Source organism: Artibeus jamaicensis, unplaced genomic scaffold (genome assembly GCF_021234435.1).
Source record: "Artibeus jamaicensis isolate MK-2021 breed Jamaican fruit bat unplaced genomic scaffold, CSHL_Jam_final contig_76, whole genome shotgun sequence".
NCBI lineage: Eukaryota > Metazoa > Chordata > Mammalia > Chiroptera > Phyllostomidae > Artibeus > Artibeus jamaicensis.
The window spans coordinates 26935217-26962811 of record NW_026521954.1 but is presented as its reverse complement, the minus strand read 5'-3'; the positions used below and the strand labels follow the sequence as shown (position 1 = coordinate 26962811).

General features: G+C 57.7%; 3 protein-coding genes across 4 annotated transcripts in view; all 3 read right to left on the bottom strand.

Moving 5' to 3' along the window:
• The window catches only part of POLN (DNA polymerase nu), a 100832-nt gene extending 93000 nt beyond the window's left edge, over positions 1-7832 (bottom strand). Inside the window, exon 1 of the mRNA XM_037126812.2 lies at positions 7776-7832. The gene's annotated coding sequence lies outside the window, so the exon portion shown is untranslated. The remainder of the gene's footprint in view (positions 1-7775) is intronic.
• HAUS3 (HAUS augmin like complex subunit 3) lies at positions 98-7840 on the bottom strand. 2 transcript variants are annotated; one of them, XM_037126813.2, is made up of 5 exons: positions 7776-7840; positions 6113-7128; positions 4832-5271; positions 3504-3732; positions 98-1224 (listed from the first exon to the last, which is right to left on the bottom strand). In XM_037126813.2, exons 2-5 carry the CDS (start codon positions 7025-7027, stop codon positions 991-993), a joined length of 1818 nt encoding a protein of 605 aa, XP_036982708.2. In that variant the 5' UTR covers positions 7028-7128; positions 7776-7840; the 3' UTR covers positions 98-990. The 2 variants fall into 2 exon arrangements, with proteins under 2 accessions (XP_036982708.2, XP_053528342.1); XM_053672367.1 differs by lacking the exons at positions 98-1224; positions 3504-3732; positions 4832-5271 and adding an exon at positions 5492-5832 and having other exon boundaries at positions 6113-7777.
• Positions 7841-11576: 3736 nt separating this feature from the next.
• On the bottom strand, positions 11577-25557 carry MXD4 (MAX dimerization protein 4). The gene is made up of 6 exons (XM_037126853.2): positions 25311-25557; positions 25121-25220; positions 21678-21707; positions 16317-16431; positions 15223-15385; positions 11577-14878 (listed from the first exon to the last, which is right to left on the bottom strand). Exons 1-6 carry the CDS (start codon positions 25372-25374, stop codon positions 14736-14738), a joined length of 615 nt encoding a protein of 204 aa, XP_036982748.1. The 5' UTR covers positions 25375-25557; the 3' UTR covers positions 11577-14735.
• Positions 25558-27595: the final 2038 nt, after the last annotated feature.

The window sequence follows — 27595 nt, the reverse complement described above, 5'->3', positions numbered from 1 at the left end:
GCCTGTAAAATGAACAATGGCATACGGAGACTTGATATTAGTTGTGGTGTAAGAACATTATGAGTCTCAAAGTCTACAAAAGAAAATTACAAGGACACAGAGTAGCAGAATTTTATTTTACAGTCTAGATGTGGCTATTCCACATAATAAAGTCTACAGCTTCAACAGCGTTGATTCAAAAGACTACAAAATTTCAAAATACTTAACAAAAAATTTCTATTTAAAAAAAAAAGAAATTAGTAAAGGTACAAGTCTAATAAACAATATTTGCATTCTATAATACAGTAGAACCCACCCCCCCCAATCCACAGGGAATTTATTCTTAGACCCCAGTGGATGCCCAAAACCAGAGAGAACCCTATACACGCATTTTCACTTGAAGAACATCACCGCTTCTCTTCATCACATCCAGGTGACCAGCATCAGTGGTCTTGCACTTTGGGGCCATAGTTAAGTAAATTAGGGGTGACTTGGACACACGCACCAGGACAGCTACTAAGTGAATGACGAGCAGGCAGCACACAGTGTGAAGACGCTGGGTAAAAAGATGATTTACGTCCAGGACCGGATGGAGCAGGCTGGCGTTAGCTTTCATTACATTATCCAGAATGGCGCACAATTTAGGACTTGTAAGTTGTTTATTTCTGGAATTATCCGTTTAATCTTTTCAGACCATGGCTGACTGCAGGTAAATGAAATAGCAGAAAGCAAACCTGGAGATAAGGGGGCCGCTACTGTAATACTTTTTCCCTTTATGTAAAAAGTTACCAGGACCAAGTGCCAACAAGCAAATGTTCAAGTCACATAAAGCACTGGTACTCTGAACATAGATGTTATACAAAGAAGAAAACAAACTGATGTGAATCTTGAACTCATTAAATATTCCACTGACCTCAAGTTTAATACTTTAGTAGGGTTTATTAGCTATACTCTCCTCCTAATATGTAAAACATTAAACATACGTAGTAAAGATGTAGCTTTTAGTAATTTTCAATCTTTGAGACCAACAGCCTTAACCTTTGATTTGTTTTCTAAATTCTCAACGATATTTTTCAGATAATCTTCATCTTTTAAAAAATATACATATAATTCTCTCTCCACTTGATGCAGTTTATTAGATGCCAAAATTTTTCTTTTTGTCTTCACATCAGCAAGAATATCACTAAGAAGATGATTTAACTTATTCAGTTGAGACTCAACTTGATGAAATTGCTCTGTTAACTCCTAAAAAAAATAAAAATTGCTTTTAATGCAAGATCTCTATTTGTAACACCAATTACAAATCTTAAATGTAATTTACATGAAAGTAATATAAATGATATTCATGCATTCACAGAATTTTATAAAACAATTATCTACTGGATCAAGACAAAAATCAGTAACATAAGTTTTAAAAAACTAATCACAGCTACCATATCACACCTATCTAGATGGCTACTAGATATTTTTTGAAAAGGAAAATAAAACTGTATGCAAGGATAGGGAAAACCTGGAACCTTTGTGCATTGCTGGTGGGACTATAAAAAGGTGCAGCAGCTATGGAAAAGTCAGACAGTTTCTGGAAAGAGTTAAACATGGAATTTCTATAGGACCCAGCAATTCCACTCGTAGGTATTTCCCAAAAGAAATGAAAATAGGGGCTCAGACACTTGTGCACCAATGTCCACAGCAGCATTTTTCCCATATGGATGAAACTTACAGACATTATGCTGAGACTAGCCAAACACAAAAGAATAAATATTCTGTAACTCCATTTAATGAAGTATCTAGAGTGAACAAATCCAGAGACAGAAAAGTGGAACACAGGTTACCAGGGCTGGGAAGGAGGAGGAGTGGGGATTGAAGGAGGTGGAAAAGTTATGGAAATGTATACGTAGCGGTCACGGTTGCACAACCCTGTGAAAGTACTTAACACCACTGAAATGTACACTTAAAAATGGCTAAAGTTGTAATTTTTATATTCTGTATGTTTTACCATAAATAAATTAAAAATGAAAAAATGTTTACTTGCCAGAATTTTAAAAATCATTAACAAAAAACTACTCACAAGCCTTCCTGTTTCAAGGAAAGGTAGGCTAGTTATTCACATCAACTCTCCAATAGGAAAAAAATGTAAAAGGCAAAGTATTTTAAAAATCAAACAAAAGCTTTCTGCCCTGGCTGGTGTGGCTCAGCGGACTGAGAGCTGGCCTGAGAACCAAAGGGTCACTGGTTTGATTCCCACTCAGGGAACATGCCTGAATCTGGGGCCAGGGCAGGTCCCCAGTTGGGGGAGTGAGAGAGCCAACCACAAATTGGTATTTCTCTTCCTCTCTTTCCTCACTCTCCAAAAATAAATAAATAAAATCTTAAAAAATAACAACAATGATAATAAAATCCTAGGAGAAGCCAGGAACTAAAGAATGGTAAAAAGACAAAAGACAAGCCACAAATAGGGAGTGAAAAATATATAGAGACATATAAATAACAAAGGACTGGCATTTAAAATAGATTAGTATCTCCTACAAATGATTTTTTTAAGGGACCTAAAAAACAGGCAAAGGAGATGAACAAGTAATTTTCAGAAAAAGATGAATGGCCAGTAAACAAGTGAAAGGCAGTACAACCTCCCTTTTAATCAGGGAAATGCACATTACACCACCAGTGGGACGCTATTTTGGAAGCACAGGTTGAGAGAAGTGTTAAACCAGACGACACTATGTGATGAAAAGGTCATGGACAAACAGCATCTCTTAGGCACTGCTGGTGCAGTGCGGCTCAACTACTCTGGGAAACGACCTGATAAATGCTGTGAAACTGAACTTGTGATCCAGCAATGCCCTTTCTGAGTGAGAGTAAGAATGAGTGTGTATGTGTACGTACACATGAATGTACAACTATGAGACATGCAACAGGACTGTCCCTAGCAGTGTGATCTACAATAGCAAAAACTGGAAATAACACAAATGTCAACAAAACAGGTAATTAAATCATGGAGTATCACACAATGGAATATGAAATATATAAAAAAGTATAAATGAGCTACAGCTTTGTACATATCTACATGGGTGAATACCATTAAAAAACAAACAGGTTACTGAATAGCACATACAAAAGTAATAATATGTATATAAAGCTCAAAAATAGACAAAACAAACAATATATAGTCTAGGAATATGCAAGTGGAATAAAACTACAAACAAAGGCAAGAAAACGATAAAACTGAGCATAGCAGTTACTCCTTGAAGGGAGGGGAATGCTCTTAGGAGGAGCATGCTACCACTAAGTGTACACAGTATTTTAACAATATAATGCCAATACTCTTTTTGCTAAGATAGGTTAAAAATATATATGTAAGGGTGGTTGTATTATTTAAAAAAATTCTTAGCACTACCATTACATTTTCTTGTATGTCTGAAATACTTTATAAACTTTGAAAACTTTGTGTACACTATCAAAACTGTCTGAGAAGTATATTTATATGTGAACAAAAGGATGGATTTTTCACGGTGGCATGCACCCACCTGATCACTAAGCAACAGCTGGTTTCTTCCTTGATACAAAATATCACAAAGCAAGTCCGCATCACTGTTCAGTTTGGACAGAGAGAAAGAACGTTCTTGAGCAGATATTGCCAATTGATCTTGTACTAAAGAAACATCTTGTTTTAATTTCTCAGCCACTTCTTCCAGGTTTCTATGGGTTATAAACAATTCCTTTCTCTTATTCTCTCCTTCTAAAAGTTGATAAAGCCTAAAATGTGAAAATAAAAATTAGAGGGAAATAATCCTCAAATCAGCCATTTTCAAAATTATAATCCACTGTATTGGGGCATCTTTGTGGATAGCTAACAACTTAAAAATATTATTCTGCCGGCCGTTAAGACAAGTAACTAAACACACTACAACATAAATACTCTTCCTAGAGAAATATATATTCACATTATTGTATCAGAACCCCCAGTTTTCCTATATAAAAAATAAAATTCTTTTTTACTTTACCTGCCATTAACCTACTTCAAACAAAGCATATTTCAGAGACACCTCTAGGAAAACACTTCTTTCACAGAATACAACTAGGTTCTGGCTGTTATATGAGACCTAGGTCAAGTCAACCTGAGACTTAATTTTCACATTATACTTACTACCTATGTTAAAGGATTGTTGTTCATTTAAAAGAGGTAATTTGAAAATGTAAATGATGTAAGATGTGTAAAAAGGGAACAATACAGAGCAACATAAACAGTAACAGCAGACGTATCTATGTCTCATTTCACTTAACAAAGGATCAGATGATTGTTCTCTGGCCCTAGAAAAAAATCAGGAGCAGGATCCAGATTTGTGAGGCCTTTGACTACTTTAGCCCTCCAATTTCAGGATCCCCCACCATCAAATTGCTTAAGACCATCCAGAAAAGGTAGGGAGCAGGCTTTCATTCTCGCTGACTCACTTGACTAGACACAGAATTGAAGTCTTCCCTCTACTGCCACCTTCTCCAGAAGTAGTATCAACCCTACACTAACCTGCATTCAAACTTCCCAACGTAGTTAAACTCCTGCCCTAAATTTAAAATAAGACATCTAAATAATGGTGTTAAAGGTGAGTAAGATCTGGTACATATTCATGCCTCCAATCCAATACTCTCAGCTCTACAGAAGCTACTTCCACATTTAACATAAATGGTAAAGGGAAGGAAAAAAAATAAAGGGGGGGAGCACATAAAAGTTGGAGAATAAAAAGGTCAAAAATGGAGTGCAAAGAATTTTTTAACCTTGCCCAATTTCAGTTCAAACTCTCTCTAGTATTCTACAAAAGGAAAAACAATTACTCAGTACTGAAACAATGAAGCGTACCTGTGAGTAGAATAATCCTTGGTATCAATGGTATTCTTTGGATTTCTCTGCTGAGACATTGATAGCTCAGCTAGCATTTCTAATCGCTGGTGGAGTATCCAATTACTTTGACTAAGTTCTTGAACCAGATTTTCGAGTTGCCGATGTATATCCCGATGCTTTCTCAACTCAATTTCATATGATAACTGTAGAAGTTCAAATGATGCCTTTTGCTTTATCAGCTGATTTAAAACTAACTCTTGGCTTGCTGTATAATAGTCCTGCTTGGCAATCTGCAGATCAAAATCTCCCTTTACAACTGGCATATTCAATAACTGGGCATTCTCTTTTATCACAGCAGGCAAGGTGTTTTCTTTTATGTGAGTAATTTGTTCTTCGAGTTTCAGAATACCAGTGTTCAAGCTAGAAATTTTAGCCTCCAAATTCTCTTTTCCAAGAGCCTACACAAAGAAAGTGATTACATTTCACACTATATCTATGAAGTTCAAAGTTTTAAAATTAGTTTCACTTTCCATTTTAGGTTAATAGATAACATGCTCAATAATAAAAAAAGTAACTTCCTATTAGCAAAAGCCAAAGTCACGGGAAAGTATGGACCAAGTCAAGGGTAAAACTAACATGAATTGCTAGAATTTACCACTGTTAGTGCCACACATGTCCTGGCTACCAAACATAAAGACCTTGTCATACTTGTCCCAATCAATAAAAATTATTAGCACACTACTCAATGACTGCAAATACACGCTATTTAATTTTGGTTTCAAAATTAAAATAATCTCAATAGCTGTCCTGCCCATTCCGTCAGCTGTTTTTGGCATTCTAGAGGATGACAGGATTTCACACGTTATACCGAAGTCCCTCAGTTGTAATTAAATTGGTGCTTTCACTCAGCTGGTGGTCGCACTGTCTAGAAGGTACCCCAAGCAGCACGCGGGCGTCTGCAGCACGTGCACCCACTCTCCCCTTGGACCCCGCCCCTCCAAATTCTCTTTTCCAAGAGCCTACACAAAGAAAGTGATTACATTTCACACTGTATCGGACCTCGCAGAGCGCACAGGGGGGAAGACACAGCCCCGCACTTGGGCTCGCTACTCAGGCAGGACGCTCCCCCGTCTGTGTCCCAACTGACCCAAACGGAATCCGACGTCCGGACACAGACACACTTTCATTTCAAATCAGTGAAGCAAGGCGGCGGGGCCCACGGGAAACGCGGACACACGGCCGACCAAGCACTGACCGCAGAGACGCGGTGCATCCGCCCCGCCCACACCACACACTCACCTGGGTGGCGAGGCTGCGAAGGGTCTCCTCCGCCCACTCGATCCTCGCCTTCAGGCTCAGATTACCGGCCCGCAGGTGGACGGCCTGGTGCTGCGCGCAGATGAACGCCAGCTGCAGGCGCGCCATCTCCAGCCGCCTCCCCTGCGCGTCCTCCGGGCTGCCGCACAAAGCCGGCGCCTGCAGGTCCACAAGCTGGAAATGCTCCTCGCTGGAGCTCTCCACGACTGCGTGCACACCCTGGAAAAACTGGGTTCTGGTGTAGCAGGCCAGCGCCGCGGTGCTCCTCTCCTCCTGGCTCAGGTACTGCTCCGAGGGGCACCGGTACAGAAACACTGGAGGGCTCGCCCCCGCAGCCGCCGCGTTAGGCGGCGCCCCGAAGAACCGCATCAGCTGGTCGACCACATCCGCAGCGGCGCACAGTGTGCCCTTCACCTCCCCGCTCGCAGCGCGCAGAGCTGCCCGCCCCCGCCTGAGCGGCTCGGCGGCCAACTCCTCCGCGGCGCTCAACCGCAGAGCCCGCTGCCTGGTCGCTGCCGCCAGCAGCCGCCGCTGGTCACGCCGCCGCACCCGCAGGCTCCGCAGGTCCCGAAGGGCGCGGAGTTCGCGCTCCAGCGCCTCCACCTCCGTGCCGCCGGGCGCCGGCTCCCTTGCCAGCGGGGCGGCGCAGGTGCGCAGCGCCTCCTCCAGCGCGGCGCCCTCCAGGACCGGCCGGCCCGCCCCGCGGAGGCGGCCGAAGGCCTGCACCTCCTCCTCCGACAGCACGTTCCGCTCGCTCACGCTCCCGCAGAACCAGCGCAGGAACGGCTCGGCGCCGCCGGCCTCGAACAGCCAGTCGAAGTCGGCCCCGTGGAGCGACTCGGCCCTGGGGTAGCCGATTCTCCGCAGCGTCTCCACGAAGTCCTCCCCACAACTCATGGTCGAGCGCCCGAGTTCCGCAACGTCCCGGGCGCAGCGCCGCACGCACAATGCCACGTCCGCAAGGAGGGCCGCCTTTTTAGCGCCCGCTACGACCTCTCCTGGGCGGGGAGAACACAGGCGTCAGGCCGGGGGGCGGCCGGCGCGGAGCGCTTCGCGGACACGGGGAGCAGCAGCGGCGCGAACGGCACGGGGCGCCTGCCTCCCCAGGGGGAGACCCAGCTTCCCCGGAGCCGGGGCGGCTGCGGACGCGCGCTGACCACCCGCCGTCCACTCGAGACCCTCCTGGCGCGGGCGGACCGGCCTGGCGGCCCACGACGATCGGGACCGGGCCGTCACTAAGCGGAACACCCCCTGGGGGCCCGCGGCGGCGGCCGCGCGGACCGACCGGAGACCTCCGGGTGTGTCATCGCTCACGGCAAGTGCGCATGCTCACAGGACGCGCCCACAGACACCGCCGACTCGCGCGAAAACAAACCGCTCGGCGCCGTCAGCAGAAGCACTGGCTCTGCGAAGCCCCGCGCGTCCGCCCGGGTCCCTACCGCGCCTCGGGGCCAGTGGGGCCCCGCGCCGGCCGGCCGGGCCCCAGGTCCCGGCTTCGGGACCCGCGGACTCCGACTGAGCCTTGCGGGGGCTCCTCGCGCTGCTGAAAGGAGTCCCCAAGGGTGCCCGGAAGAAATAGGGGGCAGCGGGGGGTTGCCGCCGCTCCTACAGCCCTGCGCCACCCAGAACAGCCGGCGGGACTCACCTCAGCATGGGACTCCGGCTCCCGCTCCCTCAGCGGTCGCGGTCGTCGCGCTCCGCGCCTTTCGCTCCGCGCCGCGCACTGCCTCACGGGTGTGCGTCATCGCGCGTGCGCAGAGGGCCCAGTCGGGGCTACAATGCGACTGTAGGTGCTTGGCCGCAGGGGCGGGCGACGACTTGCAGGGCGAGAACTGATTGGCTTTCTGCTATAGGGGCGGGGCCGAGGCCGAGGCAGGGGCGAGGCCTAAGCGCGCTTGGGTGGAAGAAGTGGTCTGGTGGAAGTTTGACTTCTCGCTCCCGGGTCGGCCTGGAGTCCTGCACCCCGTCGACTTGCGCCTTTTCTGGACCAGGGACTCTTCTGTTCAATTTGCTCCCTGCACTTTCGCACCCAAACCCCCGCACCCTAGCGACAGGCTCTTAGAGGACGGCTCAGCTGTCAGGCGTGCGGACCTAGCCAGCCCTTTGGCTCGCTACGTGACCCCGCAGCCCTGACTCAGCCCCCGGGTCAGGTCCTCGTGGTGCTGAAGGCGCACTTCCTGGGGGAGCGCGAGGCAGTGAGCAGATCGTGAGTCTAAAGCAATCGGAGCACTGCTTGGTGGTCTCCTGTTTTATTACTGGCTTTACAATCTCTTACCATGAACACTTTCACTACAGCAGTTTGAGGGTCAGTCCTCGACTAACCACTAAGCGAAAGCCGATGTCCTCCACAATCCCATTTTCAAAACATAACTTTCCAAGGCATTGTAAACTCAATATGCAACACTGTTTCTAGAGGATGCCAGAAGCAAGCGTGTGTAGGCAATGAAAGAAAGAACGCCCTGAAACAAGTTGCAAAGTTCTGTGAAAACCTGGTTGATGCCCCCTCCAATGTACCCAGACCTTTGGGATTCTCATTTGTGCTGAACGGAACTCATTTACATCTCTACCAGACCAAAGTCTTTTCACTTCCCAATCAACTAAAGATCAAGGGTTATCGCCACACCCCCAGCATCAAATGGTTAAGGTGGCTGGTTAGACAACGTCCTTGCCCAGTGTGACATTGGAAGGGCACAAGTTTTTCTGCATAGTTTTTCTTAATATGTTTCAGGAGGGAGGGGGAAGCTGTTCTAAGGCAGATACACAAGTCTTGAGTTGAAAATACTTTGTTAATTCATTTGTTTTACTTTTTATCCTAAAAAGACAAAGCCTGAAATAATCTGAAAAACAAACACGGAGAGGGGTCACTGGGCGGTGCCCTGCCTGAAATCAGGGGTCCTGCAAGTGAGCTTCCGAAGCTAAATTAGAGCCGCTGGCCCAGGAGGAGAGGGATGGGGGCGGGGGGAGTGGGGGTGGGGGAGTGGGGGTGGGGGGCAGGAGATTGGAGCTCCCTTGGCTTGTAGGGAGGAAGTGAAGGCTGTGCAGGCAGTGCCTTCAAGAAATTTTGCTGAGGAGGCAAAAATTGAAGAACAGAGAGAAGGGGCAGAAGGACATGAGATGAGGGGGTGGGAATGCAGAGCTGGGGGGAGGATTTGGGTTTGGTTTGGTTTTAAGATGGGAGGAACTTGGGGATCTTTATAGACTGAGAGGAGATACAATGACAGGAAGAAAAGGGGCTACTTTATAGAAAAGTCCCCAGGGGAGAGGAGGGTGAGCCCACAAGCACATGAGGTGGTTCTAGAAGCCCACTCTTCCTAGTGACTCCTGGGTCATTTCCTGCACCCACAAATTCTCCATGTGATTTTGAGTTTCTGACCACGGTTAATTGTTTGAACCATGTTATTGGAGATGTTAGTGGGGCCAAAAAAAACATAAAATATAAAGTAAAAATCAATGGTGTTAGCCCCACCCCCCCCCCACACACACAAATGACAAACACAGTAAGTTCAACTGTACAGACTTGAAAAGTTTCCTTTGCATACTTATTGGGGTATTGCTGCACTTAAGGCTGCCCCTGGAATTGAGGAAAACAGATACATTACACTGACTTCCAGGACAAGCTGTCTTCACCAAAAGTGAGGAAAGGCAGCTGGAGACAGGAGTAGGGGGGCTCCGCTGCATTGGGGAAGAGGAGGGAGCTGGCTCAGGGGACCTGGGGCAGAGGGACAGAGAGCAGCCCTGAGTGCAGAACCCTGGGCCTCCCGGCCAGAGGGTGCCCAGCTGGAAGTAGCACTTCTTCCTTTTCCTCCTTCCCTTGTGAAATAAAGCAGATCTGCTTACACTGCGGAGGGTGGGAGAGGAGTTTGTCTTCTATCACTTTGACATTCAGGTGATGAAGGTGAGACCTCAGTCCTCAAACTTGGAGCTCACCAAGATGGGCTGGCGTAGACAGGGCCAAGGGGGGTGGGGGGTGGGAGCAGGACAGCTGTGGGAGTAAGGGGGCAGCAGTGGGACCAGGGAGGGGGCATGTGGTCTCATAAAGAGCCTGAGGACAGGTCGAGGGGACAGAAGGCGAGGAGGTAGGAGGAGCTAAGGGCCAGCCACCACGAGCCAGAGAGGCAAGTGGCCTAATCCCACTGACATTCTGGGAAGACCCCATAGGGCCAGTGTGCCCGGGGACCTGGCCTGGCTCAAGACCGGGAATGAAAGAAACAGCATAAGAAGGGGCCTCTCTCTGATTAGCCCAGCACCCAATTCGGGCAGCCATCAGCCCAGCAAAAGTGTGATGGAAAGAAGCCTGGGCAGCTCAGGGCCTGACTCCCAGCAGAGGGGTGGCAGCAGCAGAGGGGCAGGGAAGCAGAGGAGGGGTGGGCTCCGCTGAAGGCATAGGAGCAGATGGGGAGGAAGCAGGCACCTGGCTTATTCCTGGAGGTGATGGGGCAACGCCACCACCAGGGTCACTCTGGCACCAGGAAGACAGGGTCAGTGTCCCTCTTGGGGGCACGTGCTGGGACCCAGGCCTGAAACGTGGAGATGGAATCTGTGCCGATGTTGGCGAAGTGCCGAGTGCAGCTCCGAGCCCTCCTGCCCTCAGTAAAATGTGGTGGCGATTTAAGTCACTGACGTTTGGCATCAGATGTCCCCCTTTACATTGGATCCTAGCTGCATCATCCAGTAGGAAGTCCCACATTTTCTAAGGGTACCCACGGGGGACCCACACTGGTTCCAGAGGCCAGAGTACTGCTGCTGTGGGGAAGGAACTTAGATCCCCCCAAGGATACCCCAAAACCACCTGTGGGTCTCCTCGAGCCACCTCCAGTTTGGGTTGGCAGCCCATTTGGACTGCCCGACTCTCCATCACTCCAGGCAGGCATTCCCACCCCCCCACCATTGTCCTCTGCAGGAGTCGGGGGCATACCCTCTCATGCCCCCTCTCGGCACCGCAGGCCCCAAGGGAGGGAGACAGGCCGTGTCTCAGACGTGCTGGGGATTCTGAGGACAGGCCTGAGGAGTGTTTCTCAGGTGCGTCCCAGAGGGCCAGCAGTGGCCGTACAGAATGGCCTGCGGAGGCAGGCCAAGGGCACGTGCCCAGGATACCTGGGCAGCAGGGAGAACCTCCAGGGCTGAGTGGCCCTCGGCAGGCAGCGCCCAGCCACAGAGCCAGAAGCGAAGCTGAGACGCCTGCCACTAGAGCGCCTGGCTGTCAAAGGCGTGTGGGGCGGGCATTTCCACCTCAACCTCCACCTGCATTCAGGTCCAGCTGCGACTGTCCAAGGAGGCAGCTGTGGTGGGGGGTCTCAGTGGTGCCAGCCAGCAGGAGCGGGAGGACCGTGGGCCAACAGGTGCCCAGACAGCCAAGGCCTCAGGCAGGGCGGAGAGGGCGAGGAGAGGCTCCCCACAGGGGTGAGGGGAGAGTCGATCGTAGTGATGGAAAGAACCAGAAGCCACAGGGGAGAGGTATAAAAATCTGTATTTATATTACAAAGACAGAACGGTACAGCACAATCCCTCCTGGCAAGCAGGTGGGTGAGTGACCTGTGTCTCTCCAGCGAGGATCTTGTTATGTGCCCACCTGGCCAGCACCAGGCCTTCTGGGCAGCCCCAGACTCTGGCACGGAACCTGCCCCAGTGCCCTGGACATGGCCCAGGGTCAGAGTCCTGTGTGCACAGTAGTGGGGAGGGGGCCCGGGTTGGCTGGCCCAGGGAGAAGCAGAGGTGGGGGATGAGGGAAGGCTGCCTGGCCCAGCTGATGGGGATTGTCTGGGGGAGGCAGGAGCAGGGTCTGCAGGGCCACAGTCTGGCACAAGGCGCCATCTGCCCAGGAAAGCAGGCTTGGGCACAGGGCCTCTGAGACCCAACCTGTAGGGGTGGGCCCGAGGCTCTGAGTAGGGAGAGTCTTCCTGCAGCCGTGCTGGCCAGCTGGGCCTACGCCAGCGTGCAGGCCAGGAGTGTGGGGGCCACTACCCAACGAGGGTGGGGAGCAAACCCGAGCCTGGGGTTCCAGGATCTCAGCCGCCAAGTGCCACGGTGGCCTGCCTGGGCATGGGAGGGCACATGGAGAGACAGGGCGGCATCCCGAGTGGCCCTGTTCTGGTCCCATTGGCTTTCTCTAGGCCCAGCAACGCTGAGGTGTGCTCTTAACCTTCCAATACGGCCCCAGCAGGGCCTTCTCTAGGTCCCCCGGGCCACCAACAGGAACCAACCTGTGCAAACGGTAGGGAGCCAGCGGAGGGGCAACAGATGTGCACCTCCTAGCACCTGATCCTGGTCCCAGGGACTGCCTCCTCACGGCTGCGGAGCAAGGAGCAGCAGCTGGGATCACAGCACCCCTGGGTGGCCCGTGAGGCCAATGCCCTGGCCCACATGGGAACCACAGCCTGAAAAGCCATGGACAGAGCTGCCAGTACGGTGGGCCGAGGGCCACAGCTGGTCGTGGGGAGGGTGCTGGGGCCAGAGGTGGGAGCAGAACCTCCCCAGGTGTTGGGGGTGGGGTGGCAAACTGGTGCTTTAAGAATCAGAACACAAACCACCCGGGGCCTGCCCGGGATGTCCTGGGGCAGGCTCATACTGCGGGCATGCCCCCCCCCGGCCCCGCAGACGTGGGGTGCTTGAAAGGAACGCGGAGTAAGTGCACATGCTTGTGGACGTGCTCAGGCAGATGGGAGAAGCCTCTCAGGGTCCTCCGAGCCCCCAGAGCCGCTGGAAGGAGGTGCCAACACAATGGCTTTCTCCACGACCCCAGCTCTGCCCCTACAGGCCTGCTTTTCACCCATCCTCCCGGGCCCGGGGGGCAGGTTCTATGCCAGAGCCGTCTCCAGGGACCCCTTCTGCCTCAGTGAGGCCACCCGCCCTGGGGCGCCCATCTGCTGGCATGACTGAAAATAAACACAATCTGGAAATGGGTTACAGTGCACCAGAGAGGAAGGCAGATACTGCTGTGGGTCGGCCCACCGTCCACCACCTACAAGGTGGTCCTTGGGGACAAGGGCTTCAGAATGAAAGGCCAGGAGCAGCCTTTTGCTCAGGCCTGGCCACCCAGGGTGAATGTTACTTCGTTAGCTGCCAACGTCTGAAGTCTGGAACCCTCGCCCCAGGCAGGGGAGCAGGGAGGGTTCACGCTGGGTTCACGTTAGCAGGCCCCCCCCCCACCTGGAGGCCAGGTGGCACAGTGGGTCCCTGCCAGCCACGGGGGCAGGTGACACTGGGGGGGGTGGTCATGGCCCCTCCTGCCCAGTGACAGAAAGCAGCCTCTGACCTGGCGCTGCAGTCTCACTCTCTGGACGACGTGGCTGCAGGGAGGGGCGGGTCCATGGGGAGGGGCCAGGACGACACCTGCTGGGCAGGCCGGGGGAGGGGTGCAGTCCTCCAAGCCACAAGGGAGATGCTGGTGGTGGTGGTTGGGGTGGGGTCAGGCACAGGACACAAGGCACACTTGGATGATGGTGGCAGGCAGGCGAGTCCCTGAGATGCTGGGTCACTCCCAACCCTCAGCAAACGGGGACACAACGAGGACTAGGAAAATAGAGTACAAAAATCTCGTGCAGGAAAGGGAGGTGGCGCGGCAGGCCGGCAGTGCTCGCCAGAGACCCGAGAGCGGCTCCTCTGTTCAAACACGCTTTTCGTCTTTTGGGAAAGCTTCCCCGTGGGGAGCCCTGCTCTGCCCTGCAGCCCGATGGTTGTTTGTTTTCTGCTTTTTTAAAAAAAATGGGAAACCAGAAAGCCCCGAGGACCCAGTGGCTTCAGTTTGAGGGCCTCTAGCACACACCTCAGCCTCTGCTGGGAGGTGAAACCCCTTCCCATGAAGACTGGGTGGGTGAATGGGGGTGGGAGGGGAGCCAGGCACAGGCCAGGGGCCAGCGCCAGCTCGGGCGACCCCTGAAGACGAGCCACCCCAGGACCCCTTTGGGTTGGGTGACCACAAGTGACTGTGTGTGCGTGTGTGCAGGCGGGCAGATGTGCCTAGGTGCATGCGTGTGTACCCTGAGGGACCTAACAAAGCAGAAGCTGTCCAGCTGGGTGTGGGGTGGCCTGGCCTGCCCCAGGAGCCTAGCCCTGGCTCCTGACCCCCTTGGGCTGCAAAGACTCCCCACCTCCTGCCCCAGGGTGCTCACCCGAGTCCCGCCCTTCATGGATCTTTCTGTCCATGCTTCAGGAGCCTACATGGACCAACAGATAGATGGACAGATGGATGACGGAGAGCCACACCTTCCTTCCTTCCTCGGTCCACTTCTTTATCTTGGTGTCCAGGGTGGGGTCTGAGCTCCCCAAGGCGGTCACTAAGCCCCTCACACGGTGCCCGCCGAGGTTTGCAGCAATGACATTTAATACTTCTGGAATGATTAGGAATCTGAGAACAGACCATGGGTGGCTATGCTGGGCTCCGGGACTCAGGAGCTGGGCCCGCCTCCCTGCAGGGGTCCCTGCCCAGCTGGGAGTGGCGGGTGGCGAGGTGGGCCCTGACCGGCAGGCAGGTGGAGGTGGGCAGCCCAGGCAGCTGCTGGAGCTCCCAGGATGGCACAGCAGTGGGCCCGCGGAGAGGCTGGAGAGGGCTGGAGGGCTGATGCGCACGGCTGGGCAGCAGGCGGGCCAGGAGCAGAGGGTGCCAGGCCTACGAGAGGGCGGGGCGGGCAGGCCGCCGGCAGGGGGGCCCATAGCCGCCACTCTGCAGACTGTAGTGGTCATCCGCGTCACTGTTGCTGCCAACACTGTCCAGCTCGCCAGGGCCAAACTCCATGCCCTCTACATCCACTTCTGGGGGAGCAGAGGGCATGAGTCAGGGACTGCGAGCGTGCCCTCCAGGCTCCTGGCAGAGTCAGGGCAACCTCTGCCTTTTGTGGAGGTGGCAGAGGCTCCAGGGGTGGGGTGCAGGCAAGAGGGGGCTCCAGCTCCCTCAACGGCTCAGCTGTGAACACCGGCCCCCCAGCACAGGGCCGGGCTGGAGCCCAGGTGTGTCCCTCGGGTGGACAGGTCACCTGGCTGGGGACAGGCTGTCCAGTGGGCATTTGCCGCCCCCACCACTGCTCTCCCCAGCCACCGCCCTGGCCCGCCCCAGCCTCCCAGCTCCCCCCACTCGGGGGCGCACAGCCCGTGCCCACCTTGCTCCGAGTCGTCAGTGGAGACAGCGGAGCCGGTGCTGTCCGTGCGCACGCGCTCCAGGCTCTGCAGGGACAGCTGCTCCAGCCGCCGCTTCAGGAAGCGGTGCTCTCGCTGCAGCTGCTCCTTGATGCTCAGCGCCCTGCGGTCCTGCTCCTCCAGTTTCTGGAGACGGGGAGGCCGTGAGCCGGGGGACACCCCTGCCCCACACTGGGACCAGAGCAGGTTCCCTGTCCCCCTCCTGGCCTGTGCCCTGGCCCCACAGGCCCCCAAAGCAGGTGCACTCCTACCTCACCTCAGCTTGGGGGTTCTATCAGACAACTACCTCCCAGCCCTGGGCTCTGCCGACCAGCTCAGAGCTCACAGCCACCGACCAGCCAAGTCCTCCGCAGGCCTGAAGCCCCTGAACGGCACTGCTCAGTCCTGGCCTGGCCCCGCCTCCCCGAGGACAGTGCTGCCCTGGGCCACCCTCCCCCACCCACACGACACCTGTTCCGCCCAGCCCCCTCACCCTCTGCAGACAGACTCTGCCTGCTCTGACTGTGCCCGTCACCCTGCCCGTCAATACCGGTGCTTGTGGAGTCCCCAGGGGCCCTGCAAGGGGGCTAAGACCACCCTGGTTGGCCCAAGTATCATGGGACCCCAAACCAGCAGGTCTCTGTCTCAGACCTTGGGGGCCTGCGTCAGCAACGTCTCACTTATTCACGCCCCACTGCCAGCCCTCGGCCCCAAAGGCCCCCACTGCTGGGCACCTACTTCCTGCAGACCTCCCAGCATTGAAGGCACTCTGCCCTCCTGGCCCCCTCTCCTTCCAGCTGCTCTTCACAGCCAGCACCCTGGAGAGCCAACTGTCACCTCCACCTTCCCCAGCCCCACCCAATGACCCCCACGTGTGCCCAAGACTTCCTCAACCCTCAAAAGCTCCTGTTGCTGCTCACCACCCACCCCCAGACTGCCAGGCCCCAGATGTACACCTGCAGGGCAACTCCCCACTCGACCCGAGGGCCCTTCGGCCATGCCCCAGGTTACAGACGGATGGGCTGTGTCGGACCAGGCAGGTGGTCAGGGCAGGGGCAGAGGGTGTGGCCCTGCTCACCTTGATGTGCGTCTTGGCGCGCTTCAGGAGGCTCAGCGTGGTGTGGCGGGTGCTGTCGGGGCCCAGGGGAACCAGCTGCTTCAGCTGCTCCAGGTACAGCCTGAGCTTGGCTCGTCTAAAAGAGCCAGAGACAGAGCCATCAGGTGGGCAGCCCCGCCCGCAGAGGCAGAGGCAGCCAAGCAGCCGAGAGGCCTGAGGGAGGGCTGGAGGTGGCAGGGCCGAACTGCTGCTGGGGGCCCCTGTCTGGAGCTCTCTCCCCACAGCATGGCAGCTCCCCAAGACTCAGGGCAGCCTGGCACTCACAGGCCTCCAAGTGTCCCAGCAGAGAAAAAGAACCTGCAGCCGGGCCCATGTGTCCAGCCGGCCCCGCTGCCTCCCAGGGACCAGGGCCAGGTGCTGCCTGGGAGCCCCAGCTCACCGCCCCCCACAGTGGAGTTGGTGGGCAGGGGGACAGCCTAGAGGAGGTTGGGGAGGCATGGGTGGGGTGCTAGTCAGGCTGCTCCCCGAGATCCAGGGGCCTCAGGCCAGATTTATGTCCCCCACCTCGCCAAGTGCAGGGTGCTCACTGGTCACTCTCATCACCACAGAAGCAGGAGTCCGTCCAGTGCTGAGGCCTGGACCCCCGCACCCCTCCAGGCTGGCATTCCTTGGGAAACTGCTTCTCTCAGATCTCGTCCCTGTTTCCGTGCAGACGGATGCAGTTTTCCCACAACAGTGCAGCCACGGGACTCAGGGGTCTGTTCAGGCCCTCAGGCCACGGGCCCACACAGACTGCCTTTCCCGTCCCTCCAGTCTGGGGAGGCCGGCGGGCAGACCGGGGGTGGCTCAAGCTCACCCCAAAGCCCCCAAGATGCCACGGCCTGGGCCCCACCGGCTCTCACGGGCTACGGCGCTGTCTCTGCTCAGGCTCCGCTCTGGGAGAAGAGCCGAGAGGCCACGGGGCCGGCGTGCCCACACTGCCCGTGCCCCTCTTCCTTCCTGCTGCCTATGAGCCAAGGCCCAGCAGACCCTTCCTGCTCAGCCTCAGAAACCCTGGAGGAAAGTGGGCAGGTGGCACCAGCTCCGGATATACGGGCACCCAGAGCCTGGGCCTCTCACCTGCGTCCACACAGCACCCTCCTGTGACGAAGCGTATCTAACCACCCCCACCCCAGCACCCTGGGCCCTGGAAGTTCTCTGGGTGAAACCAAGTCAGACCTTTAGAAAGAACTTCTAGGACACAGGACAGAGGCTATGCTGGGTCAGCCAAGAGACTGTGAGGACCCAGCAGCCCAGACCCTGCAGACCTGTGTGCAGCGAGGTCCCCAGGCTCCAGCATCTTCAGAGGTGAGCCCCTGACCCCGCACGAACACAAGGCTGGGGAAGGGGGTATGTGGGGGGCTCTGGAACTCACACCTTCGGGTCTCCAGCCACTGCTGTGAGCCCCGGTCCCCCAGAGTCCAGAGACCTTGGCCTCCTCGCCTCCACACACCAGGGTGCTTGCCGTTGAGGATGGGCCAGAACTGGGCAGAGCTGCAGAGGAGCTTGCTAATCACCCCCTTCCGCCTCGGGCCCCTGCACCCGCCACCCAGGGTGGGAGGGAGTTTCCCTTGCCCACTTATTCCACAGCAAATGGCAATTCTACTGTTTACATGTTCAACACATGATCTTGGGGAAAAATCGGAAAATGCTAACCAACAGGAAAAAAATAAATGAACAGTACCCCCCAGTTCCACCCCCAGAGACAACCGACAGCATCATCGGTCCAGCACGTGCCACGCACTCGCATTGCGGATGTCGGGGAGAAGGCCGGCGCGCGACCACCGCGTGACCAGCGCCCCAGCACCGCTCGTGGGGGGCAAGACAGCGGGACGCACATGAGAGACTCAGCAGGACACAATGAAGAGCAGGAAGCGCGTCTCCAGGGGAGGCGGTTGGCAACGTTTATTTCTTTGGTTTTGTGTTCTGTTTTGATTTGTTTTTGCACTTTCCAGGTTTTCTATGCTAAAAAAACCACACATTACTTTTACAATCAGAAAAAGACACATTTGTACAAGAAAGAAAAAACAGCTAAAAGACAAATAACAGTGGAAGGTATCTGCAATACACGTAAAGACAACAGTTAGTATTGGTGACAGTTCGAGCTCATACACAGCAAACATGGAAAGGGGAGCGTCTCGACGTGGAAATGGCCACAGGACACAAACAGGCGGGCTGCGGAGCACAGAGGACACAGAGCTGACGCCCCCCAGCTTCCAGGCCGTGAGAGCTCACCGGGGACGCGCTAGTTTAGGCAGACACGAGGAGGTGCTCGCCGGCTCCGCTGGCCAGTGCGCGGGCCCTGCAGGTTTTGCCGGCCGACTGCAGGGCTGAAGGCCGTCGAGGAGACTCAGACCTCTAACCCACATTTCTACTCCATCTGGGTCCCGCAAAGCTACCCCCAGACACGCGACACGTCCCATGTTCGCTGCAGCCCCGGCTGCATTAACCAGGTGGCTAAGAACCTGCACTGGGGCAGCACTGGGACGGCACCCGGCAGGGGGAGGCGAGCCTAGGGACATGGGGGACAGTGCTCGGGTAGTGCCAGGTGAAAGGTCAAGTGAGGAGACAGTGGACAGTAAGGTCTTGTTCTCACCCAAGTCAGCACTTGCAATGGAAGGGGAGGAGGCACACACAGCCCCCCAGCTGCCTAGGATGGCAGGGCGGGAGGGTGGGGGTTGGGGGGGCACAGGGCAAGTCCATGAGCATCCTTGACAGACGGGAACCATCTGCTTCAGCAATCACATTTCTCAACAGACAGGCCACCTGACCATACGTGACAACATGCCCACGTAGCCCTAGCAGCGTGGGTGGTGGGGCCCCAGGCAGGTCCCTGCCCTTCGGGCCCAGTACCCACCACTGTGGGGCATGGGCACCCCCAGGCCTGCCCAGGGCTGCAGGGTGCACTCATCAAACCCTCTCTGAGGTGGCTGCAGGGCCAGACCCCCCGCCAGCGCCCATGGCTGTCCCTAGTATCCTTGGGAGCTTCGGAAACCCAGTGCTTCCTGGAGGAACCGTGTGTGGCTGCAGGAGCCAGAACCTGCCTCTGGGGATCACCGCGCTCCTGTCAACAGCAGTGCTGTCTGTGCGGATGCCCCAGCCGGCCCGGACACAGGCCCTTCCTAGCTTCTCGCCACAAGCCGTGCTTCCGTGCGGGGCCCAGAGCTCTTGAGCAGCATCCCCCAGCACCTGAGGAGCACGGTCCCAGCCGTCCATACTCAGAGCACCCCGGGGCCTGGACGTCACAGAAGAGGCAGCAGAGAAATGCGCTGGATACGGGGGAGTACGCGTAGCCCCTTTTCCCCTCCTGGTCACCTGCATTTTCTGGCTGTGAGGTTTACACAGGCCAGGAGGGGCCACATAGGCGGGCATCTGCCAGGCCCCGGACACGCCAGGAGAGGGGGCCTCACAGAGGACCTCGGGCTGGCCGTCAGGATGAGCCCTGACACTCGCATGTGCGGGATCATCCTGTCAGGGAGCATGAGGCCTCCATGATCCCCAAGCCTCCAGCATCAGTAGTCCAATACTGGCCTTAGAGACTAGGTTTGCCAAAGTCCTGTCCCTGAGGCAGGAGGGAGGAAGGACGACTACTCAGGTCAGCCCCGAGCAAGTCCCTGCAGGCCTAGCACGAGCACATGTCCAGGGAAGACGGTGTCCGGGGCCCGAAGCCCTGGAGGCCTGCCGGGGTGCTCCCTCCCTCCCTTGGGACGGCACACAGCCCTTCCTGCGCCCACAGCCGGCAGCCTTCGGCGTCAGCACCGGGCAGCACAGGCGCAGCCGCAACCGAGGTCCCCACCAGCATCCGCAGTCCCAGGCCTATGGGTTCCTCAGGCTGTCCACACCTGCCTCCTGGCCAGCCAGGTAGAGACCCCTCTGTGTCTCAAAAGGGACCCATGAGGCTCAGCCTAAGTGCGGGCTCTCGGAGAAGGCCGCTGAGGCCAAGGCCAGGAGCAGGGGAAGTTGCAGAGGTCAAAGGCCAGTGCCTGCCCTACTCTGAAGGGCTACCATACCCTTGCCACCCTGCCTCCCCCAACCTCATTACCTCTGCCCGCACTGAGGGGCAGTTCTAGGAGCCACCCCCAGCAAGCCTTCCCCAGAGTGGCCCACGAACCTGCTCGGGCTCCTGGGTCCCACTCAAGGGCACCCCTGCCTCTGGCCTGGCAGCTGCCCCAGAGCTTGTCTGACAGCCTGGGCACCTGCCCCACCTCCACGGCCTCAGGAGCCCCTCAAACACACAAGACCAGTCCAGGAAGTGCAACTCCTCTAGAGAACACGGCGTCCTGTCCCTGCCCCAGCGCCCGCCCCGCGCAGGCCCGGTCCCAGGGGAGCGGAAGCTGGCGCTGCCGTGGCCGTGTGTGTGTGTGTGTGTAGGGGGGAGGGTGGGACAGATAGCTGGCCAAACTCCAAACCCTCCCAGAGCAGGCCAGGAAGGTTCAGCTGGAATGTACACCTCTCCCGGAACCCAAGAAGGGAGGGAAGAACTGGCCCATTATACAGATGAGAGCAAAGGTCAGAAGAAAGCTCCAGCACAGTGTCCCTAGGGGGTCATCTCTGGTGCTGGCAGCAGGGCTCCTGCCTGGGGGGTCTTCACGCTCACCCGAAACTCCCCCCGACCTGAGTGATCAGCCCCGAGGGCACCTGCCTGCAGGAGCCACGCCTGTCAGGGCCTCGTCCCCACACCTGACCGGGGAAGGAGTAGTGACAGGGGCTGGAGCAAAACAACTTCTTGGGGACTGTGTTGTCCTTCCCACTTCCCAGTGACAAAGGTCCCCCTCCTCCAGGGAGACCCAAGTGGATCTAGCTCTGCGGCCAGAGGGTGGGCATGAAGTGGGCTCCGCTGGATGCTGCCCTGGGCCAGAGCTTTTCCCCTGGGCCCATGTGGCCTGGGACTGGCTACCTGTCCCACTGCCCTGCAAACAAGATGCACAGGAGGCACCAGACCCAAAGGGCTGATCCTCCTGGATAGAGGCCAACATCTGGAGGGCTAAGGCGCGCTCCCTAAAGGACACCCCAAAGCAGATCAATCTCCTCCGCCAGGGAACTGGTCCTAACTGCCACATGGCAAAGGGACCCTGCCCCAAGTCCCTGACGCCCACCTGGCTCTGGATATAGGCTGAGCCCCCTGGCCTGGGCGCCCACCCCTGCCTCCCAGCACAGGAGTGCTTGACAGCAGAGCCTGGCCTCTTCCTTCAAGACCAACTGGACCAAGGTGAGGGCACAGCCTGGCAGAGTGGCCAGCCACACACAGGGTGATGGGTGGGAGGCTGCCCGCAGCCTCCCCTGGCCGATGTGTCAGGTAGCTTGTACCCAGGAGCTGGGGGTGGGGGCCCGGGGGTCACTTACCTGTGCTTTTCTAGTTCGTTGTGTGAAGACCTGTTCAGAGAGACAGAGAAACAAAGCTCACTGCACTGCCCGACCCTCGGAGCACAGGACAACAGCTCCACTGAGGGCCCCGGCTCTACTGCCGCCCGGGGGTGAATCTGGGCCCCAGCACAGCCCAGAACAGGGAGCGCCAAGCAGGTGAGCAGCTGCTGACCAAAGGCCGGGGGAACCTGGCACCAGTGACAAGGCCACACAGAAGTACGGCCATGTCTGAGGCACCCAGGGCCCACCAGCTCACCTACTGAGGCACGTGGGGACTCAGCCTGCAGGGAGGTCTGGGTCCCCATCCACAAAGGGCGGGTGTGACCTTAGGACCTGTGGTAGCCAGTGCTGGGGCCGACCCACCCTGTGCTCCCAAAGCTGGTCCCAGAGCCACTGCCTAGGCACAGAGCCACCTGCCTTCTCTGTTCCCCACCCCCCAAGGCCAGCGGTCCTTGGAGCTGAGAGTGCTGGTACAAAGACCAGTACTCGGGACAGAGAGCGATCCTGTCCCATGTCATTGGCCAGAGCACCCTCCCACCCCTCAGGCTCCTACACAGACACGGTCACAGTCTATCATGCCGACGGAATCCAGAAGGACAGAGCAGGCCCTGCGCCCTGGAGGCCACCCGTGAGGCCTCTGAGATGTGGCTGCTTCATGGGACAGTGGGCAGTGGGAGACCCAAATGGGCCCTCCACCTCCTTCCAGGTCATGGTCTGGCAGAAGTGGCCACCCTGCACGCGAGGCTCATGCACTCGGCCTTGGAGGCAGTGGCCCCGTCTACTGCTCGAGCCCCGCCGATCTGGCCCATTCAGCTGGGGTAGAGAGTCCGGAGCGCTGCAGTGGCAGTGCCAGTGTCTGTCCAGGGGGACAGCTAGGCATCTCCACGTCACCCCCCGGTCCAGGCATGAGCCTCTTGGGTCACACAGGGCTCCTGGGCCATCCAGGCTGCCTCCCACGTGAGCAGAGACCCAGGCCACCTTGGGGCAACCAGACCCGGCCCCATGCCTGGGGCTTCTGTGGACTGTAGCCTGCCTGCCTGCCCGCCTTCAGGCTCTCCTGCTCCAGACACTCAAGACAAGGCATCTTCCGTCCCCACCCATGAAGCCAGGGTGCCTCCCCATCCTGCCTTCCTCTGCTACCTGTCATGGTTTGTGGACCCAATAGTCACCTGGGGCCCAAGGTCCCCCGTCTCCTGCTAGGGCAGCAGCTGCAGGCCTCCTTCTAGAACCAGGTTCAGGGGCCTTGAGTGCCTGCTGGTCACAGGGGCTGGGCAAGATGCCTCCAAACCCCCCAGGTCCAGGACAGGGCACAGCCGCCAAGCTCCTGGCTGGCCTGTACCGCAGATGGGCTGCGTGGCTCTGTAGTCTGCCCACTTGTGAGGGATGCAGGGATCAGCGAGTGTCCTTCAGTGCAGAGAAGCCCACCTGCCCACCCGCTGGAGGCCTGGGCTGGACTCCACCCTGCTGGGGAAGAGCACTTGTCAGGAGCAGGGGGACAGAGAGGGGACCAGACACCTGTGGGAACCTTGTGGGAAGATATGTCACCTAGGTCCCAGGAGCACCCCATCCTGGGCTATGCTTCCCACGGCAGCCTGGGGAGAGGTAAGACTCCCTGGCCAGGGCTACCCTAAACTCGTTCCCTGCAGCACATGGTTTGCCCCTCGTGTCAACCCCTGAAACAGCTCTTCTGAGCAGTTTCCTGTAGGGTCTGACTCCCGGCAGGCTGGCTCCAACCCCCCTGCTGAACCCTACCCTTCCTCAACTGGCAGGTGTGGGGATGGCCGCCACGTCAGGGCCGCAGGGACTCTAGGCCCTGCTCTGCACTAGCCCTGGTCTGGGCTGGCTGAGGCCCAGTGGGGCCAGGACGGGCTCGAGGGGCCATCCCGTGAACCCTGGGTGCCCAAAGCACTGGGACACAGGGCTCTGCCCAGAGGAGCAGTGGGAGATGCACCCCAGTCCAGGAGACCCTCCCCAGCAGCCTCAGGGCCTCCGTCCCAGCAAGATGTGGGAGACTAGCACCCCACCTTGGACAGGAGTCCCAGAGGTGGGAGGGAGGCAAGTAGTTCAATCTCTTTGCCTGTTTCCTCAGCCCTAAAATGGTGAAAAAAAGAACATTTCCTTCATGGAATTGGGTGGCTGCTAGTTGACATGCGGGTAAAACCCTTGGTACGTAGGAAGCACAGAGTGTTAACTGTGATGCTCGTTATCAGCCAGGCCATGGGGGTCACACCCTGGACTTTCCCACGGGTGGCCGGACACTTGGGACAGTGAGGGACAATAGCAGGGGCCTGGAGAGGCCTGAGGCAGTGTCCCTCACCCCCAACACCAAAGTACTTTCCCAAACTGTCCCCAGCAGCCGACCAGAGGCTGGGGCTCAGAGGCATGTCCCAAGCCAGGGCAGACGGAGACTGAACCAATCCCTTGCCAGGCCCAGGGCGCCAGGACGTCACAGGAGATGGGTCCCTGTGCCAGCCTTTCTGCTTCCCAAGAACAAGCAGGCCACAGGAATGAGCCGCACCCTCTGCCAGGGGCTCCAGAGCCCCCTGCAAGTGCAGCTCCCAGCCTGGTGACACGACCTGGGCCAAAGTGGGCCTTTGCTGTGGTCCTCTTGGTTGCCGGGAAAGGGGAACCCCACTGAAGCCCTTGCTGAAGGTCTTCCCTAGTCCCTACCCAGGGATGCACACCCCAGCTTCAGGGTGTCTGCAGCCTGAGGGTGGGGGTTCTGGCATCAGGAGAAGCTGTGCAAACTGCTCCCTCTTCTTGCCCCCTTAAAAAGGGCCTCCAGCCCCAAGCAAGGGGACTGGAACACTTGTCGCCCCAGTTTCACTTGTCTTAGCAGGTTGGCTGGACAGGAGCGTGGCTACCGGGTAGCATGGAGGAGTGGGGGTCAGGGTAGGGCCTCCATGAGCCTTCTTTGTCCAGGCCCCTGGGATTGGGGAAACTCAGCCCAGCAGCAGGGCTCGGCCTTTGGAGACAGTCGGATAGATGCGCCCCCTCCCCAAGCCCCCGGCAGCCCTAACGCTGCTCCGTACCCAGCCTCAGTTGCCCCGGGCCCAAGGGGCACCGGCCAACGCCCACTGACAACTTTTTTCCTGCCCGGAAAAGTCCAGAACAACTTGGGGGCGGGGAGCGGCTACGGGAGGAGACCCCGAGCGGCAGGGCTGTACGCGTGGCACTGTTTACGCGAGAGGCCGAGGAGGCGCGGCCCGCAGGAAGATGGCGACGGCGCGGGCGGGGCCGTCCGGGCGGGGCTGCGTCCGCGGCACGGGCGCGCCTCCTCCAGGCTGGCCGCCGGGGCGCGCGGCGGCTGGCGGCTGGCGGCGGCCGGCCTGCAGGCCGGGGGTCGGGGCCGGGGACGGAACCGGAGAGAAAGGAAGCCCCGCGCAGGAGAAGGGCGGGGGCGGCCGCGTGGGGGGCGGTACCTGTTGTTCGGGGCCTTGCGCACTAGGCCGGCCGTCTTTGTTTTCTTCCTGGCGAAGTCGCCATCGAAGGGCAGCACCGAGGCGTATCCATGTTCGGCCTCTGAGGACAGACGGTGCGGTCAGCGGGCCCCGCCCCGGCCCCGCCGCCCGCCCGCCCGCAGCCAGGAGCACAAAGGGGCGCGGGCGCTACCTCTGTCCCTGCGCTCCAGGTACTCGGCCGCCTCCAGCAGGATCAGCAAGGAGTTCAGCTCCATCCTCCGGCCCGCCTGCGCCAGCCCACGCGCTCCGGGACGGCGGCGGCCGCTGCCCGGCCTGCTTCGGCCGGCTCCGCTCGCCGCCCGCCCCGCGCGCCCGGCGGCCCCACTGCCCGGACTCCCGCGGACTCCGCGAGCGCTCGGCCGCCACCCTCTGCCTCGGGCCCTCAAATTGACACTTAAGGGCGAGCGGCGGCCGATGCAGCCAATAGGGACCGACACTAGAGCTCCGGAGGCGGGCATTGGCTTAGTCAGAGGCCAATGGGAGCCGGCCGAACGCCTCGGGCCGGGCCCAGAATGTTGACAGATGCGAAGCTCGGTTCGGATAGGCCAGCAGCGCTAGTAACAATTTAGAAGCCCAAGCTTAGCAACAGCACGTGGTGGCCCGGCCCCCGCGCTCGCTGACTGGCGGCCGGCGTGAATGTTAAGTAGGCGCGGAGCGCCGATTGGCTCAGAGAGGTCTATGTAAAACAGGGGCCCCCGACCAATGGCCGGCCGCGGGGCGCGCAGCCAATGAGGGCGCCGTGGCCGGTAGCGTTGCTGAGAGGAAGCGGAGTACTGTGAGACTGAGCACCCACCGCTGGGCCCGGAGCGAGAACCCGTTAGGGCGCGGGGAGCGTCGGGATAGCCCCGCCAGTCTTGGGTGGGCATAGCGTGCGCAGGAGGAGCCTGGAGCCCCGGAGCGACCTGAAGTACTGGCTGCGCGGGAGCACGTGGCCTCGCAGTGCCCTCTGCACTATCGCGTGGTCCTGAAAACGACATCCATCCCCGCCCCACCCAGGGCGACCCCAGGAGAGGCCGGAGCTCGGAAGAGGGGAGTAGACAGCCCAAGAGCCAGATCTCCGTGAGGATGTCAGCTGGGCAACTGAGGCGGGGGTGTCTCTCAGAGCTGTCCAATGGACCCCAGAGCAGAAGGAGGGGCCTTAGGCCTAGAGAAGGGGGAGAAGACCTGCCGCCGCAGTCGGGAGGGTCTCCCGGTGAGGGCAGGGCTGCGTGCTCCTGTGTGACTGGAGGATGAGGGCACTCCACGAGGCAGGTGCTGGTCCCTCTGGCCAGGGAAAAGCTTATTGTGGAAGAGAGTTGCCCAGGAAGCTCCCAGCTGGCAACTGGCCCTGGTGATCCCTGACCCGCAGGGTGGGCAGCATGGTGGCAGCCCCAGACCGGCCTCCGTCCTCCTTGACTTTGCCTCTCATTGGTGGCCTGGGAGCTCTTAGGCTGTGGAGTGTGGGGGATAAGGTGGCCGGACCCCTCCATAATTTCTAAATGGGGGGTACCGCTGCTCGCCAGTCCTAAAATAAAACAAACACTATAAAGACCTCGTCACTTTGGTCCTGGGCCCTCGTGGACGCTTTCCATGCATTTCCTTGAGAGTTTCTGCATCCACAATTCGCAGCTAAGGGCACAGGGAATCCCGAGGTTTAGGGGTTCCCTGGGTTTCCTGGCAGTCCTCCGCAGAATGGAAATTAGGGACCCCATACGGGTGATGCAGGGTGGGTGACACGCAGTGTCGAGACCAAGCCACCTCCTGGCCCAGCACGACTTGCTGGAATGACAGCCACCGCGGTGTGGTGAGAAGCAGGATTAGGCACGGGCGCCCTGAGAGTGGTGGGGCCCCGGGAGGGCTTGGATGCAGCCTGCACGCGGGGTGGACGGCCCCGCCCAGACAGTGAAACCACCTCTCCGCGTTGACCCCGTGCTTCCTGGCCCTGACCCACAACCACCCCAGGGCCACGGCAGAGCTCCTAACGAGAGCCAGGGGCCACGCAGGGCTGCTCAGCCCTGGGGAGGGGCGGGAGCACTGCGGGTTCTGGGGGACAGGAAGCGGGATCTCTGGCTCATCACTTGCTGGTCAACATTTTGTAAGTCACTCCAGCTTTGCGTCTGCAAAGAGGGAGCTGGGGGGCCGCAGGCCTAAGTAGCACCTCACCCAGTGTGCGCGCACCTGCCGGTTGCGGTGGGGCCTGCGGTGCGCCTGGTACTCCAGCGGGCGGCGCAAGTTCCCAGGGCTTACGGTGGGAGCCGCGTGCTAGCCTGAGACCAGAAGGGGCCGTCCCCACCTTTCCTCCACTGACATCTAGGCCATTTCGGGGACCCCTCCTCCAGCCACATCGGGTGCCACGGGGATCCCCACCGCCTGTGAGTGTGGGCGCGGTGGTACCGCGGGCAGTGGGCAGAAGGGGCCGGGTGAGCAGCGTGAGCGAGGGGCGTGGCCGGAGCGCCG

Excerpts from the sequence above, each read along its gene's own strand:
- HAUS3 (XM_037126813.2), bottom strand. The coding sequence starts at position 7,027 with ATGAGTTGTGGGGAGGACTTCGTGGAGACGCTGCGGAGAATCGGCTAC. Across the intron at positions 3,733-4,831 it reads AAGGATTATTCTACTCACAG|GCTTTATCAACTTTTAGAAG; the intron begins GTACGCTTCATT and ends TTCACATTTTAG. Across the intron at positions 1,225-3,503 it reads AGCTGTTGCTTAGTGATCAG|GAGTTAACAGAGCAATTTCA; the intron begins GTGGGTGCATGC and ends TATTTTTTTTAG.
- MXD4 (XM_037126853.2), bottom strand. The coding sequence starts at position 25,374 with ATGGAGCTGAACTCCTTGCTGATCCTGCTGGAGGCGGCCGAGTACCTG. Across the intron at positions 25,221-25,310 it reads CCTGGAGCGCAGGGACAGAG|AGGCCGAACATGGATACGCC; the intron begins GTAGCGCCCGCG and ends GTCTGTCCTCAG. Across the intron at positions 21,708-25,120 it reads CGCAAGGCCCCGAACAACAG|GTCTTCACACAACGAACTAG; the intron begins GTACCGCCCCCC and ends CTCTCTGAACAG.